Source organism: Rutilus rutilus, assembly GCF_951802725.1.
Source record: "Rutilus rutilus genome assembly, chromosome: 2".
Classification (NCBI taxonomy): domain Eukaryota; kingdom Metazoa; phylum Chordata; class Actinopteri; order Cypriniformes; family Leuciscidae; genus Rutilus; species Rutilus rutilus.
The window spans coordinates 29,636,859-29,654,075 of NC_140210.1; the positions used below are offsets into that span (position 1 = coordinate 29,636,859).

Genomic DNA, 17,217 nt, shown 5'->3' on the forward strand with positions numbered 1-17,217 from the left:
GGTTGGTGTCTCATAATCATGATGATGGCCAGATAATCGTTAAAGGTGCAAGTTGTAATATTTCTGAGGATCTATTGACAGATATGCAATATAAGATCCATAACTATGTTTTCAGTGGTGTATAAAGACCTCATTTAATGAACCGTTATGTTTTTATTACCTTAGAATGAGTCATTTATATCTACATAACCGCGGGCACGCCCTTCTATGAAGGTCGACATATTGTGACGTCATGTTTCTACCGTAGCCGACAGCGAACAAACAGCGCTACAGAGCGCGTTTCGTCACTAACTTGAATGAGAAGCAGCAGAAAAAGACGCAGCAGAATACTCAGGTTGTCCCTGCCTCTGCAAACGTGGAGAAAAACATGCTGTCTGAACGACGCCTCGGACATCGTAACGTTAGCTATTTCCCCTTACCTAGCTGCTTTGATGCTCTTATCCATAGCTCTTATCTTATACTAACTTGCATGGAAACAAGCTATGGTAAAGTCAGTGAATAAAAGACTAACACAGTGATGAACAAGTAAAAATAACAATTGCAATAACATGTGGTTTTACTGAATAATTAAGTAAATATAATTTACTATAAAATATAATTAAAGAAACCTCATTGCTTGACTTGCTACTCTCTGCTGATGACGACTCAGACTCAGACGACGACATCTAAGGAAACTAAGGAAAAGGGATATGTAGAATTGCACAAGTGCTACTGCTAAAGAGTGCAATGTCAATACAGCATGTTACCTTGATTCAAATTTCTCATTAGCTTAATTGAATTTTATAATTGAAAATTATAATGAAATTTTTTGTCTAAAGACTACATATAAAATAGCTACCAAAATTAATGTCGGTAACTTCAGTTTGACTTAAAGTAATGACTAAAAGTTGACAAAAAATGTAATGACTTTCCGTCAACTGAAACTAGACTAAAATTATGAAAGACAAAATGACTAAGACCAATTAGCATTTTCGTCTGAAGATGAAGACTAAGACTACATAAAAAATGGCTGCCAAAATTAACACTGCTATTGTGTCGTATAGTAAACTTCTCGAACAAGAAAAAATGTGGGGCGGAATAAGTTTGTCCATTGGGATTGCATTGGATCGCTGAATCGTTGTCTATTGCTGTGATCTAATGTGAGTGACTGGTTGTCCCGCTCTTGCGCCAGTGAACACGTCATCAGAGAAGAGAAGAGATGCCGTTGCAAGAGAGAGGGTGGAATTATTTTGATTAAAGATTATGAGGGTACATACATGAATTTTAAAATATATAATTATGTGCACACTGCACAGATTAATGATTTATAATAAATTATCTAATATTACAAAAAAATAAGAATTGTCCATTTTGATTTTATGGTGTCTTTAAACTTTTATGTGGTTGCTAACAAGTGGCTTAATAGGACCACAGAGATTTTCTGGGACATTAAACGGCATTATGCCGAACAAGGAAACACTTATTTACTAGACTTTTACAGCTTTGTTGTATTTATAGTTTGCACTTTTGCAAACTATTTTAACTCAAACTTTACAACTTGTAGATTTAAAAAAATATATATTGAAAGAGTCATCGAAGCTTAGTGGTAGTGACGTTGTAGCAACCATGGTGTAGTTTATAACGTTTATAGCTTATTTTTTGCTTCTGGTGAATGTATGTAGTCTTCAAAATTCATACAAGTTGTGTTAATTTGTGAAGATTATCTTGATTAACTAAATGTTTAGGTTGAAGTCACTGTGAAGTTGCGACGACTTTACTTCAGTATTGTGACATATTTCGAGTGAAATGAAATAGGCCTATTAAATGAGAAAAACAGAGGGTGTGGCTTTTCTTTTTTTTATGGATTGGGAATTGATTGGATCTAGAAAAGTGTGCATTCCATCAGCTCATTGTCAAAGCTTACAGCTAGTGGTTGAAAACCTTTTGCGGTTAAAACTAATAGGGCTGGGCAACAAACTCAAGCACCTCCGACATTTCTCTTTAAAAATTGTTGTTTTAGACTTCTAATTCGTGACTGGTATTTTGTTTTGGTCTATCCTCTGCGCTTCCGCGTTCGTCATTACGTGTGCGTCAAGGGTTACTCTTTCGCGTGAAATCAATGTGTACGGCCGTGTGCCGGCAGCTAGTTATTTTAGTCGATAACGTTTTAAATATGGATCTTTTTCTTACATGAACGCATCTCTTCACTTCAGAAGGCCTTTGTTAATCATGGGGGAATTTTCATTTTTGGGTGAACTATCACTTTAAATATTGATATGGAACTGCTTAATTTGTCCCCTGTTGCAAGCCTGTGCATTCTCTAAACTGTCCTGGTGCTGCAATGTTCTTTGTTTTGTTATTAACAAACGTTTAGAATTAAAGATTTTTTTTTATTTATTTATGAATCGATTTGAATTGTTAGAAGATAGAATCGCGATTCATATGTTAAAGGTACCTTAAAAATATACAGACTTTTGTGTGCGCACAAGAAACACGAGGAATTTCCGTTACAATTTCTGGTTTATGTAGCCTATACTATAACCTATTTCTTTGGTGTGTAAAAATTTGGCTTTCGTTAGGGCAGTATATAATATCACAGGCTTATGTCCGCTTTAACACATCCTCTGTGATGGCCGAGAAACCGTATCGTGAAATGGGCTAATGGTGCAGTACGGCTGTGTGCGCTGACCTATTTGCCAATGTTTCTTGTGCGCAAGCGAAAGTTTGTCTATTTTTTTTTAAAAATTTTTTTTTTTACACAGTTCCCTTTAGGGGCTCCGTAGTTCGAAGTATAGCCTAATCTGTTAAATACTTCCACAAAGTACATTTACTCTAAATCCATTTGTGGTTATATTCTAAATGAATCTAAGTAGAGGGAAAGCTCATATTTCTTGTCTTATTATTTTTTCAGTGCATTGACACTGTATCAATCCTCCAAAGAACCAAAGAGTTGAATAGCCTGTAAAAAAAACACAAAGAAACTAAAGCTATGCATATTTTTTTAATGCATAATGTCATCACGTTTTCTCTGATATCTGAGCTGCTGAAATATTATTTGTATTTATTTTATGTTCCTTGAAACATGATTCATATCATATTTTTCCTTTGACACATGCATGGTTGCTGTTGGCTTATCAGCTAAACTATGACTAACTCACAGTCACAAGTTATTTGATCATGGCACAAAAGTATATTTCTGAGTGTGCATCCATATCAAAATTTTGTAGAACCTGAATTTGCATTTTAAGGCAGTCCTCAGCAAGGTTTTGTACAAACAAAATACATCATTAAGTCCATGCCTTGAACCTAAAATGGCACTATTATGCTTTTTTGGATATTACCTTTTATGTAACGATGTAACTATACATCGTTAGATCGAGATATCGCAATATAAAAATGTGGCGAAATGTTTGAAGTTTTGAAAATGTAGCCTAGCTAGCTGAGTAAGATTTCCCTGTAACTGGCAGGAAACATGATCTAATAATGTGTCATCATCACAAGTGTCTTACTTCACGTTACCAATCCCGTCTCCTCCCTACTGACAGCCAGGGCATTTGTTTTCTTCCATGGTTGTGTAACCATGTCAACATAGTTGATCATAGACATCTCTGAACAAAGATTCCTTGTGTGAGGTAAACGTGTTGAATGCCAACATTCCATGTCAGTTATTCCATCTGTGTTGTAGCTCGAACGCAACTACAAGGAAATGTAGGTCGTCTGAAACTACCCTGTTACGAATACTTAGAGCATAGCTTAGTTCCGTGATCAGTACAACATTAAACATTTTGCTTCTAGTTCTATTTTTTTGGCTTGTGTCATGAAATATAACTTTCTTTTGACATTTGCACTTTCATTGTTACTGTACATGGAATAAGAGCCATGAGTCTCAGAACTATATTGTCCTTCTTCTAATATTACTAGGCAACAGTTTTATGAAATAGTTTTCAGAAATTGCATTAATAAATGTTTTTAGAAATGTGGGAAAATGTTAAGAATCTTTTATCAAATATCAAACTTAAATATCTTATCAAGTTAGTTTTAGTTTTAGTTTTTATTTAATTGTATACATTTGTGAAATGTATTTATGAATATAACTTTTTATTGTGTGTATATAGCTAAAAATACACTACTGTTCAAAAGTTTAATAAATATAATTCACAAGAATAATATGACATTATTACAATTGAATAACTGTTTTCTGTTTTAATATATATTCAAAAGGTTTTTTCTATTTATTTTTTTCCTGCACTGTAAAAAAAACAAAACAAAAAAACTTAAGTTCTGTTGCTGCCTTAAATTTGTAAGAACAATCAGCTGGGCTATACAGTAAGTCATCTAAACTTAAAATATATTAAAGTGATAGTTAATTACTTTCATTAACTACTCACCCTCATGTCGTTCCAAACTTGTAAGACTTTCGTTCATCTTCGGAACACAAATGAAGATCTTTTTTTAATGAAATGAAATAAATTAATGAAAAGTAAATAAAGAGATTGTAAAACTAATCCATATGAATTGAGCATTTTAGTCCAAATTTTCTGAAGAGACACAATCGCTTAATATGATGAGCAGACTGAATTTAGGCTTTTATTCTCTTAAACTTCATCAGTTGTGGTAAACGTAAGCTCAAGGATGTTCGCTTGACATGCAAGAACCAATTAGGCCTAGGTTTATTTTCGTGTTACGCCGCACATTTGAGCTTCAGCAAGAATGAATGAAGTTATAATCAATGAAGTTTGTTCTCGTGCAACAAGCAGCTTCGGTTGAGCTTCTGTTTATGTTCGCTGATCAATGTTATATGTGAATAAAAGCCTAAATGAAATCTGTTCATCATATAAAGCGATTCTATCTCTTCAGAAAATTTGGACTAAACCGCTCAATTCATATGGATTAATTTTACGACCTCTTTATGAACGTTGTGTAGACTGTCAGTGGAGGGACAGAGAGCTCTCAGATTTCATAAAAAAATCTTCATTTGTGTTCCGAAGATGAACAGAATTTACAGGTTTAGAACGAGTAATGACATCATTTTCATTTTTGAGTGAACTATCCCTTTAATTACATTAAACTGCTATATATATATATAACTGACTGAATTTTCAGCAGCAATTACTCTAGTGTTCGGTGTAAAAAATACATTTCTTCTTATCAGCAATGTTAAAATCTGCTGTGCTATTATTTATTTTTTTGATAAATAGAAAGTTCAAAAGAACACTTTGAATGGTAGTGTCAATCAAAAGGCATTTTCTTCTTTTTTTTTAAGAGATCTCTTAAATTGTTAGGGATGTTTGTTCTGTCTCAAGTCTGCATACTACTTTAGAAGTAGCCTATTTCTCAAGCGGAAGTTTGGTTAAACAAATAAAACACAAGCCTATTTTCGGTATCTGCATGATCCACTTCATGCCCCTTAAACCCAAACTACCACTCCACAATTGTGGTTTTCCGCCTCTTGAGCCGAGTGCTACTCCACACGTACACGCAACAGGGCTTTTTTTTTTTCTTACCATGATTAGTTAAGCATTTAGTGTGAGGCTTCGGTCTAAGAACATATAATAGGATGTATTGGTCCAAATAACCTGTCGAGTTGTATCCTGTTGTTGTTATTGATCTGTCAAGCTTGTAACAGCGCTCCGGTGAGACTGAGTAGCCTGTAATTTGGTGGGTGGTTAAATGTGCCCTGCTCTCTCAGCTTGAGACCTCTCTCTGTTGCCATTGATCATATGTGTGTAGTGTAAGATATTTTACCCACTGAAACAAGTGTCCCCATACAGTAGGAATGAAAGACTTCTTTGAGGTTGGTCATCTTTGAAAGTGTTAAGCTCCCTACTCTGAGTGCCATTCATCTGTGGAGAACTGAGCTCTGTGGAGAACAAACACAAACATGCTTCTGTAGTCTCAGTATTTAAAAAATGGGATAGTGGTAGTAAGTAGCTTAAGTCTTCATACATTTTGGGTCCAAAGTGAATTAAGTTTCTGTTGAGGCTATTATGTAATTTTTGCGTTATAGCCATTCTCATTATGTCATTTCTCCACATTGTTGCAGGTACAGGAACCTTTGGAAGGGTTTTTCTGGTGAAAGATAAAAAGACAAGAGGTTTCTTTGCTTTGAAGGCGATGAAGATCCCAGATGTTATTCGTCTAAAGCAGGAGCAACACGTACACAATGAGAAAGAGGTTTTGATGGAGGTGAACCATCCTTTCCTTGTCAGACTGTGAGTGAACACTACACAACATTAACTAGGCTAACAGAATTGAGAACACTGTTTAATACACTGTTATCTCATAAACATACACTGGGTTATGATCTGTATTGTAGGAAACTCAGAAGCGAAGATCAGGAGACTTGGTTATGTCTTCAGCAGGATTCTTTATTGAGAACACGAGCTGTCGTTAGCTGCAGTCATCAAGTCTAACTAAGGCAGTGTACATTGTAGTTTATATACAGGGTGGGCCATTTATATGGATACACCGTAATAACATGGGAATGGTTGGTGATATTAAAGTCCTGTTTGTGGCACATTAGTATATGTATATATCACCACCCATCTTGAGGAGTTTGCCCCCTCACATATACTAATGTGCCACAAACAGGACTTTAATATCACCAACCATTCCCATGTTATTACGGTGTATCCATATAAATGGCCCACCCTGTACATTAAGAGGGCAGTGCTTAGAAATGGAGACAAAGCACCTGGGTGATGACCTTAAACAAAGCATGTAAATGAAGTATCCAGCAATAAGAAACTCTTCAAAATGAACAAACTAGACTCTAGAGTGTTGCCAATCCCAATCCAATCAGCATAACTATTCAAAGACTGGGACAGGGGCTCCAAGAGCCATTAAAGACAAAGGGTGAAAGTCTCAGTAATCTGACTCATTTAACTTACAATAGAGAGAACAGGACTGGCAGGAATCTCATGCTGGAAACGTTGCTTAACAGCTGATATTAGGGTTGGGCGGTATTACGGTAATATCGGATACCGCGGGATCTTAAAATAGCACCGGTATCAGTTTCAATACCGTCATTACCGGCACTTATATAGCCTATAATATATATCATTTATTTATTGGCTAAAAAATGCTTATGTGTGGTTGCAGTTTGGCAATATTTCTGGTTCCAACCGAATGAGAAGGGAGAGGCGGTAAATACTGATGAGGCAATTTGTAAATTGTGCAATAAAAAGGTGACCGCGAGAGATGTAAACACCTCTAACGTCGCATCTCCGAAACAACCCCCACTCACTGCTGCCAGGATACAAAAGCGCATTAAGTTTCGTATTTGTTAAAATATTATAATGTTATTTTTTCCATCTTTGTTGATTATGAAAAGTGAACAGCACAAATAAGATGGGATGCATCGGGAGTCAGACGATTTGACCACTTCAATAAATTTAGTTTTGTAAAAGGCCTCTTTAAAACGAATTTCGTTTTGTATAAATTGTATCTAATTTTTTATAAAATTTTCATCAACCAATATTGCCTGGATTTAAAATAATCATGACATGATGGGCATGCCGCTGTCACTTGCATTGGAATCTCATAAAAAAGGCTATGCCTCACAGACATGACAAATAAATAAAGCTTGAAATTTCTTTAAACGAAACAATTAAAAACGAAAGAAATAGGTAACTATCACTGATTAGGCTAAGTAATCCATGATGTGCATTTCTCTCGTTCATACAGAGATGCAATCGTCAATTTCATTAAACGAAACAATTCAAAACGAAAAGAAATATAGTCTGATTAATCAATGGTGTGCATTTCTCTCTATAGCGTTCACTATTGAGATGGCGATCGTCAATTTCTTTAAACGAAACAATTCAAAACGAAAGAAATAGGCTACTCACTGATTAGGCTAAGTAATCCACGATGTGCATTTCTCTCTAGGCGCGTTCATACAGAGATGCGATCGTCAATTTCAGTAAACGAAACCATTCAAAACGAAAAGAAATATAGTCTGATTAATCAATGGTGTGCATTTCTCTCGAGGCGCGTTCATACGGAGATGGCGATCGTCAATTTCTTTAAATGTAACAATTCAAAACGAAAGAAATATAGTCTGATTATGTGCATTTCTCTCTATAGCGTTCACTATTGAGATGGCGATCGTCAATTTCTTTAAACGAAACAATTCAAAACGAAAGAAATAGGCTACTCACTGATTAGGCTAAGTAATCCACGATGTGCATTTCTCTCTAGGCGCGTTCATACGGAGATGCGATCGTCAATTTCAGTAAACGAAACCATTCAAAACGAAAATAAATAGACTAGCCTACTCTCTGTAATCCATGATGTGCATTTCTCTCTATAGCGTTCACTACGGAGATGCCGATCGTCAATTTCTTTAAACGAAACAATTCAAAACGAAAAGAAAAAGGCCACTCTCTGATTGTGTAATGATGTGCATTTCTCTCAATAGGCGCGTTCACTACAGAGATGGCGATCGTCAACTTCCATCTTTGCAGAAAAGTTTTATTAATAAAAATCAATGGACACGCGTCACCGGATTACAAAGGCACTTCTTGCTTGTTGCACGCACACAGATATTATGTTGAATAATGGTGGGCTCCGGCTCATAATAACAGTTAATGCCGTCGGCCTGACTCAGACACAACGTGCAGGGGTTGGGCTTGATTTTTTTGTTGTTGTTTTTTTGCCCGATCTGGCATTCAGTTTCTGAACGGTGTAGGCACAAGCCAACTGTTTGGTGACGCCGTCTGAGCCCATTATGTCATAATTTTTAATTAGTCACGGTAATACCGTATACCCCGGTAAAATAGGGAGGCGGTTTGACGGTTTCAAAATTCGAATACCGCCCAAGCCTAGCTGATATCTTCATCATAACCTTAAATGCTAAATTCAGTGTACACTACCTTAGTTTTTCATGTTATGTTATGTAAGGACATAAGATCAGCAGATCTTATACAGATTCTTAAATGTGTAACTCCACAGTATAAACATTTCAGTGTGCTGTAAACCTTTAACCGTGCTGAAGTACCAAACATGTCCATGTCAAATGTTGTTTGACCTGCTACAATCACTTTAGTCAATTCAGAACATTGAATTTGCTATATTTAAACCTATTAGGGTTAGGGTTATTATTATTACTTGTGGTTCTCAGCCGGGGGGGGGGCTCAAGAAAAAAATCAAGATATTTTTTTATTTTAATTCAACCCCTCAACAACTTTTTTCTTTTCTTTTTTTGAAGAACGAGGGATATATTAGAACAAACCGGGATATATGAGGTAGCCTAATTTTAAAAGTCTGATTTCTAGACCTGGAAAAGTTAATACAATTAATTAATAAAATTGTATTAATTTAATTGTGTAATGCTTTAGTAATTTAAGTCCAGGTCTTATAATGTATAGCCTGTCTGCCTCCAGACTCATTGCAAGTACTTGTAAATATGATGTGGACATTTTTTCAGGTACTGGACGCATCATGATGATCGCTTGCTGTACATGTTGATGGAATACGTGAATGGTGGTGAACTCTTCAGCTATTTACGCAGCCGAGGACGTTTCAGTAACAGCACCGGAATGTTTTACTCAGCTGAAATCGTGTGCGCCATTGAATACCTTCACTCCAAAGAAATAGTCTACAGAGACCTGAAACCAGAGAATATACTGCTGGACAGCGAGGGGCACATTCGACTGACAGATTTCGGGTTTGCTAAAAAGCTCACAGAAAGGTATGTTTTCATTGGTTACAATATTTGTGTACATGTGATATACAGTATATATACTGTTAAAAAGTTTGTGGCTGGTAAGATCTGTTTTATGTTGTTGAAATAAGTCTCTTATGGTCACCAAGGCTGTAGAATATAAAATTTTTGTTTTCTATTTTTTTATTCCTGTGATGGCAAACATACATTTTCAGTATGTAAAATACTGACATTTTTTCGGTGTCACATGATCCTTCAGACATCATTCTAATATGCTTTGGCACTCAAGAAACAATAAATGTATTATTATTATCAATGTAGAAAATAGTTGTACCATTTAATGGTTTTGTGGAAACGGTCATAGAATTAATATAAGGTTGAATTATGTGCTAATGTGCTCGTTAAAGTGCTCAGAGTCCAAAAGCCAATACCGTGAAGGATTAGAGCTGCAGACAGTTGTGTAGGTTCTCATATTTAGTCTCTAAAAATGGCATTGGTGCATTCCTACCTCAAACAGTCAACATATTATGGAATTTGACTGCAGATATCACACCTTTTTTCTGTTTGTTGAATTAGTACATTGAAGTATACAATTTCTGCTTAATGCACTCCTAACTTTGTTGGGTGTAATGCATAACTAAGTACTTTTCCTTTGAAAAAGTAAAGCAAGGGACTACTAATATTTTTTTCTGTAATTTAAAGGGTTAGTTCACCCCAAATTGAAAAAAAAAAATTGTCATCAATTACTCACCCTCATGTCGTACCAAACCTGTAAGACTTTTGTTCATCTTCGAAATGAATAAAATCTGAGCGATTTCTATCCCTCCATTGACAGTCCACGCAACTACCAATTTGTTGCTTCAAAAAGTTTATAAAGAGATCATAAAACTAATTAATATGAATTGAGTGGTTTAGTACAAATTTTCTTGATCGCTTTATGATGAACAGATTACATTTAGGCTTTAATTCACATATAAACATTGATCAGCAAACCTAAACAGAAACTCAAACCTGCTGCGTAACAAAAGAATGAACCTCATTTTCCGTATTTGATCTGTGTGTTGATGAATGTTTATATGTGAATAAAAGCCTAAATGAAATATGTTTATCATATAAAGTGATCGTGTCTCTTCAGAAAATTAGGACTAAACTACTAAATTCACATGGATTAGTTTTACGACCTCTTTATAAACTTTTTGAGGCGTCAAAGTGGTAGTCGATGGAGGGACCAAAATCTCAGTTTTAATTAAAATATATCCATTTGTGTTTAAAAGATGAGCAAATGTTATATGGATTTGGAACGACGTGAGGTTAAGTAAATGATGACAGAATTTTCTTTTTTTTTCAACTATCCTTTTAATTACAGTTACTTCTGATATAATCGCATTAAATCAACCATCTACGGACACACTGAAGCTTGAGTCGCCGTTGGCTAGTACATTTTTTATTTTACTCGCCAGACTTTTTACATGAAATGCAAGAACAATGCAAGTGAATTTTTTTTTTTTGACATAAATATAATATAAAATATACATTTCAAACACTATTAAAGACAAGTAAACAGTCCGTAATAAAATAAGAACAAGAAATCAAACTACAAGCAATAGCACAAATAAAAACAATAGAATAAAGATACAAATTGTAATTGCTTTTCATGTTTTTCAGGTAGATCTAACAGTAGTTAGATACAGATTAGGTAGATTAGTAGGTATATTAGGCTGCTGTCACTTTAAGACATCATGCATGGATCCTGTACACTGATAATGTTACACATGCGTTTTCTATCAACTGTTTACGTTCACAAGAAGACGTGAAAGAGCTCAAATCAGTATTTGCATCCTCTCAGATGCGTGTGAGTTATCTTTCTTGTCTTCTTGAGCTTGAATGTTTAAATAGGCAAGTCTAAAAAACATGTGCAAATGATCAGCTTTCATGACGATGCAGCACTGGCCCGATCAGCGCCGTGACAGTTCTGTCAACTCTTGGTCATCAGGCAGTCCTGTCGAGCCCTGCACTTAGATCTAGCGTGTCAATTCTCTTTACATGGCATGTGTAAAAGCCTCATCTCTTGTGTGAGAGAAAGCGACAAAGGGTGTTCTGCTCTCAGCCAAGCGATGGTGCATAAAGCTCAGCTGACAATGAAAATTTATTTTCCCTCTAACTCAATCACAGGTGACTGAAATCATACAATAAATAGCCAATGGCTTGTAAAAAGACATTTTTAGTCACCTAGCATGAAATTTGGTCGCACATGTGAGTAATTTACTTTCAATGTAGAAGGTTGTAAATGCTGAATAGACTATAGAACAGTTCTATATAAAACACTATGTGATTTAACATCAAAATTTCATGTGTAATGTTAAAATGTATGTTTTTAATTTAACCTTCTCCCTTTAAAGGGATACTTCACCTCTGGGAAGATGAATGTGTATTTAAAATAGGTCATTTAAGTAGAAGAAATGTGAAGAAATTTTTTAATTTGGAGCTTTCTTGACTGAGAAAAGCCAGAAAATGTATTTTTGGCTTATGTGGATGAAAGACAACAACTCCCAGAATGCACTTGCTTCGGTGTCTTAGGAGGCCACGCCTACCGGTAAGACTACCGGAGACTACCGGTGAGTGCGCAGTTTAAAACAACAAAGCTAGCCTACGTGATGAGTTTGCGAGGGATTTAGAGATAGCCCAAAATGTCCGGGATTCGGCTTTTGCGTTCTACAGTCGCCATTCATTCATCATGTTTACTGTGGCGAGCAGGACGAGGCTGACGGCCGCGGGAGAACAGCGCGAGGCCGGTGGCATGATTACTGAGACGCGCCGGGTCTCCCATCTCTCACGGAGGAGCGGGAATTTTTCTTAGCAATGGTAAAACGCACATCAACCGATCACTTGTTTAGCGTTCATGTAAACACTACATTCAAATTCACCAATCGGAATGAATTCAGTTAGATTGAAACAAAAGGTGTGCATGTAAACAAGGAATAGCGACCGCAGAAAGCAAAAGCTGAATCCCGTACATTTTGAACGATCTCGCCCGCCGGACAAGTCCGGGAAAAGGAGGATGGTTACTTACTCAGCTTTCTCCTACTATTCAGCTTTCTCCACAGAACAAGAGCCTGCTAGCTTAGCTTCCAAAGAAAGACGGCTGACACCGTGTACATTCTGTGAGTGAGATCCCTCCCTCTATGGGCGGGCTGAAAACATGCGGAACAACGCCATCTACTGGCTGTAGTCTTTAGCCTCTGGCCAGAAAATCCTCCGATGACGCAAAATGACGATTTTTGCGTCATCGGAGGATTTTTTCCAGACAAAAAATACATAAATCTCTCGTCTCAGGGGGATATGAGGGTGGAAAGCATGGTAATTCGAAAATACTACAGGTTTTCTACTAATACAAAGCTTAATGCTAAATCCTGAAGTAACCCTTTAAATACTTAGTCAGTTCAAAAATAATGTTTGCAATTTTATATTATTTTATTTAAAATAGTTAAAAGAGCAGTTTCATGTTCCTTGTTCAACTGGTCGAGGTTGATATGGGATTTAGAAAGTAAGTAATAAGTAATGCAATACTTTTTAGAGAGGGTAATTAGTACAGTAATCTAATTACACTGTTGAAGATGTAATAAGTAGCTAGTAGCTATTACTTGGTAACACTTTAGTTTAGGGTCCAATTCTCACTATTAACCTGTTGCTTATTAGCATGCATATTACTAGGATACTTGCTGTCTATTAGTACTTATAAATCATATATTAATGCCTTATTCCGCATGACCATATTCTACATCCCATAATCCTACCCAATACCTAAACTTATCAACTACCTTACTAACTATTAATAAGCAGTAATTAGGAGTTTATTGAGGCGCAAGTCGTAGTTAATAGTTAGAATTGAACCCTAATCTAAAGTGTGACCATGTACTTTTTTTAGAGTAACTTACCCAGCACCTACTCCTGAGGTTTACTGATGTTGTGAAATCTTTTGAAATTATTTTTAAATTCATAAACCAGGGAGAGAAATAGCTGAGCAGCAGTTATCTGAAGTGTGCGTCCTTGATGATTATAGTTGATTTTAAGATTGGCATGCTCCAGAATTTTTACATTCTTTTCATGGCATTTTAACATTCCTAGTGTTTTCATTGTCAAATTAAATGTAAACCATACATCCTGCATTGCTGAAATTCTGTAGGCGATTAAATTCATTTCAGTTGTTTTTTTCAGAATCTCAGCTGTGATTTTTAGGGAATGAATATGTAGAATGGGCTCAGAAACAAACCGCCACGTCACTCTTCATCCTTCAAAATCCCTCTTCTTTTATTCTTCACTCATACAGTGTGACTTCCCCTACAAAAGTCTTAAAGAAGTGCTTCTCTGTGGGTATTAAAGCTGTCCTAATATGAGCCTCTTTAACAAAAAAGACGGCTTTGTTTGGCCCCAGAGCATCCACCAACCTACCGTTATTAATTCTGAATGAGAGCGACACAGACCAATTGTGAAAAAAGAGAGTAACCTTGTTGAAATTGAAAATCCCTCTGGTTGTGCCCTCTTATATTATCTTTCAAATAAAAAAGAATGAGAGATTGTGTGTGTTTGTATGTTTGTGTGTATCCATCTGCAGTGCAGAGTACTGCAGTCAGTGCTTTTTCAGAGCAACCCATGACCCCTCTGGTGTGTATGCATAATGGGTCACGATTCTGTTTCTCTGTACATGGGGAAGGGCCACAGTACAACGAGGGCCTGACTGTGATGCGCAAGTGACCCACATATAGAAACTCAAACCAGTGCCACTAGTCTAGTGGGGAAGACAGCGGTCCCTTCAAGCAACAGCTTTGGCTTTTCCAGTTTGAGTAGATAACATTTAGATAGATTGTCATGTGGCAACAATGCCATCTGGTGGCTATAGTTGCATTTGGCATTACAGACTGGGATATTTGCCTTGATTGATGGCCATTTAAAGTGGCTGTATTGTTAAGATCAGGACAGGATGAGGACTTTGGAAATCTGGTCCTACAACAGGCATGACAGGTTTTTTTTTTTGACCGCATTATGGCATTTTCATCTGTTTTTCTTTTATCTTGTCAGATTGTCTGCTCAAGATGAGCGCTTATTGTTGTACCACAGTTTCTGATGAATTGCAGGGTTCTTATTGTGGTCGTATTTGTAGTTGAAGGAGGGAATTTGTCAAACAGTAGCTGCACAGCTTTGAGAGGCCAATCAAAAAGAAAACATAAAAAGGAATAGGAGAAAAGTCACTGTCACAACAGCGTTGACATCCTAAAGGTCCATTTAGAAAAATTCGGCTGTGAATTTTGAGATGTTTACACACTTGTTTCAGCTAGGACAATAACAAAGAGTTACGGATAAAGGTAGGGTAGGCAATTATTTTCATAAACACTTTTGAACCCACTTCTGTGGAAGTCTCAGGACCAAAAAATGTTTATCCAATCATTGCATTCGTTTCGATGATACGATGTCCTACCTGCCTGTCAGCATATGTCATCAGTCACACGTTCCATGAGGCTATGCAGAGTTGTAGACAGACAGTCACTGAGCTCTGCAAACAAACAGCAGCCACCTTTTAAGACCCCAATATACTTCAAGCGATACTGAAGAACAAACTGATGTGGCGTAATTTCAAACAAAATCAGGCCAATCAGAGTTAATTTTGGGTGTTCAAAACATCGTCAAAGTAAACTTTCTGGAAAAGTTTGCTACTGTCTGGAAAAGTGCTATATAAATAAACGTGATGTGACTTTACTAGAGTGCCGAATTGCAGAGCTCATGCAAACATATCCACTTTGCTATGATCACATGCTTTTCTTATGCTTTATTAAAATGCTTGCTGTTTTCTTAATTTTGTTGTGTGTTTATTTTGTTATTGAGAGGAAAGCATGCAGCACATATTTACATATTCTATACATAATCTAAACACTGCTCTCAGCGGTGTAGGCATCTTTGGATGGTCGCTAACAGTATATCACGGGTCATGTATTTCGAACGTCGTTTTACCACTATAAGCGAAGAATGAAAAAAATGTATTATATTGGGGCCTTTACAGTTCCTCCTGAACCAAAACAACAAGCTTATGCTGTGTTCACACCATGTTGTAACTGTAATTACAAGATGGCAACCGGTGAAGTTCTACCCAGAGCTGTTCACTTCCTCAGACTCGGATGTATGCGTTTCTCTTGCAACACTATCAACGCCTAAATTAAACTGCAGCCGTCAGGTGGTACAAGTAAGAGCTCTATACGTTGTTTACGTTCATTAATACTGTAATGTTATGTGCTTAGAGAAATGAGGTAATTTAACGCTGTCTCTCATGACGCTTTGCAGACTACTGTGCGCGTTCTTTTGGTGGAGACATGGTTTTGTTGACTACCCTACCTTTAAATAAAACAGGCTTACATTTTGTAGTCACAAAGACGCACAACCACAGCCATACAGGCAAACATATTGTTAAGTGAGTCATCAGGTGTTCTTATCTTAATAACAGGAACTGATCTTGATAACAGGATCAGTTTCTTCACTGCTCCTATTAGTATGCAGTCTGATATAATTAGTGTAAACATAAATCATCAGAGCCAATTGAAAACCATGTCACACCAAACTTCTCTTGCGGTTCATTGAAATGCTGTTGTGAACTGACACTGAGAGGCTTCAGTTAACACAAGGGAGACTAATCCTCTCTATTACAGAGAGAAGGATTAAAAGCATGCAGCTGAGCACAGAAAGATAAAGAAAGAGACTAAAATAGCTAGCAAGAAAATAAGGAAAAGAAATACTGTGAGAAATATGCACGCAAGTTGTTCCAGACTCTCTTGCGTTTAAGTTTCCTGCTGTCATCATGGCAGTTTTAGGATAGCATCAGCAGTAGTATGGCCCGATGAGCATATATATATATATATATCCTCCTGGGACCCAGAAAAAAAAAGTTTTTTGAATTTAGTTTTTTTCCATGTCATCACACTGTTTAGAGCACAATAAACAAATGGTAAAAAAACATTTTTGAAAAATAATACTTTATTCATACGTTATGCTATGTCCTCTGTAGTGGACGCCAGGACTAAGTTGTTTAAAAAATAAAATGACATGAAATTATATGTATAGGCAAAAACAATGGGATTTTTTTTCAATCACCAATAAATTTGGGGGTTTCAGGATTTTTTCAACCAAAATTTGTATAAAGATGATTCTCAACTATGTTATGAAAGAAATAACGGAATGAATTGATACACCATTTTACTTTATGCAATATGTGGGTAAAATGTCCATAAATTAATATTCCCATTCAATGCAATGTATATATAAACTGTATCTAATTTGCACCTTAATGTGTTATTGGAGCAACATTTAATGAAAAAAGAAGTGTAATAATTGGAGTAATAATTGGCAACATTTTAATAATAATATCTAATATTTCATAGGAATATTGATGTATAATTTATTTCCATATTCACTTGTTGTGTCTCACAAAATGCCTGATAAACATGATTTAAGTCCTGATGTCCTCTATAGTGGACACGTATGAAATCAACGCCCTGTTCTGTAACAGAAAGTAATTTTTTTATCTGAAA

General features: G+C 36.2%; 1 protein-coding gene across 1 annotated transcript in view; it reads left to right on the top strand.

Annotated features, from left to right (window-relative positions):
- prkx (protein kinase X-linked) overlaps positions 1-17,217 on the top strand; it is a 46,383-nt gene that overhangs the window by 8,548 nt on the left and 20,618 nt on the right. The window contains exons 2-3 of the mRNA XM_084402022.1: positions 6,023-6,191; positions 9,410-9,673. Coding sequence (XP_084258148.1) covers positions 6,023-6,191; positions 9,410-9,673 — 433 coding nt within the window. The remainder of the gene's footprint in view (positions 1-6,022; positions 6,192-9,409; positions 9,674-17,217) is intronic.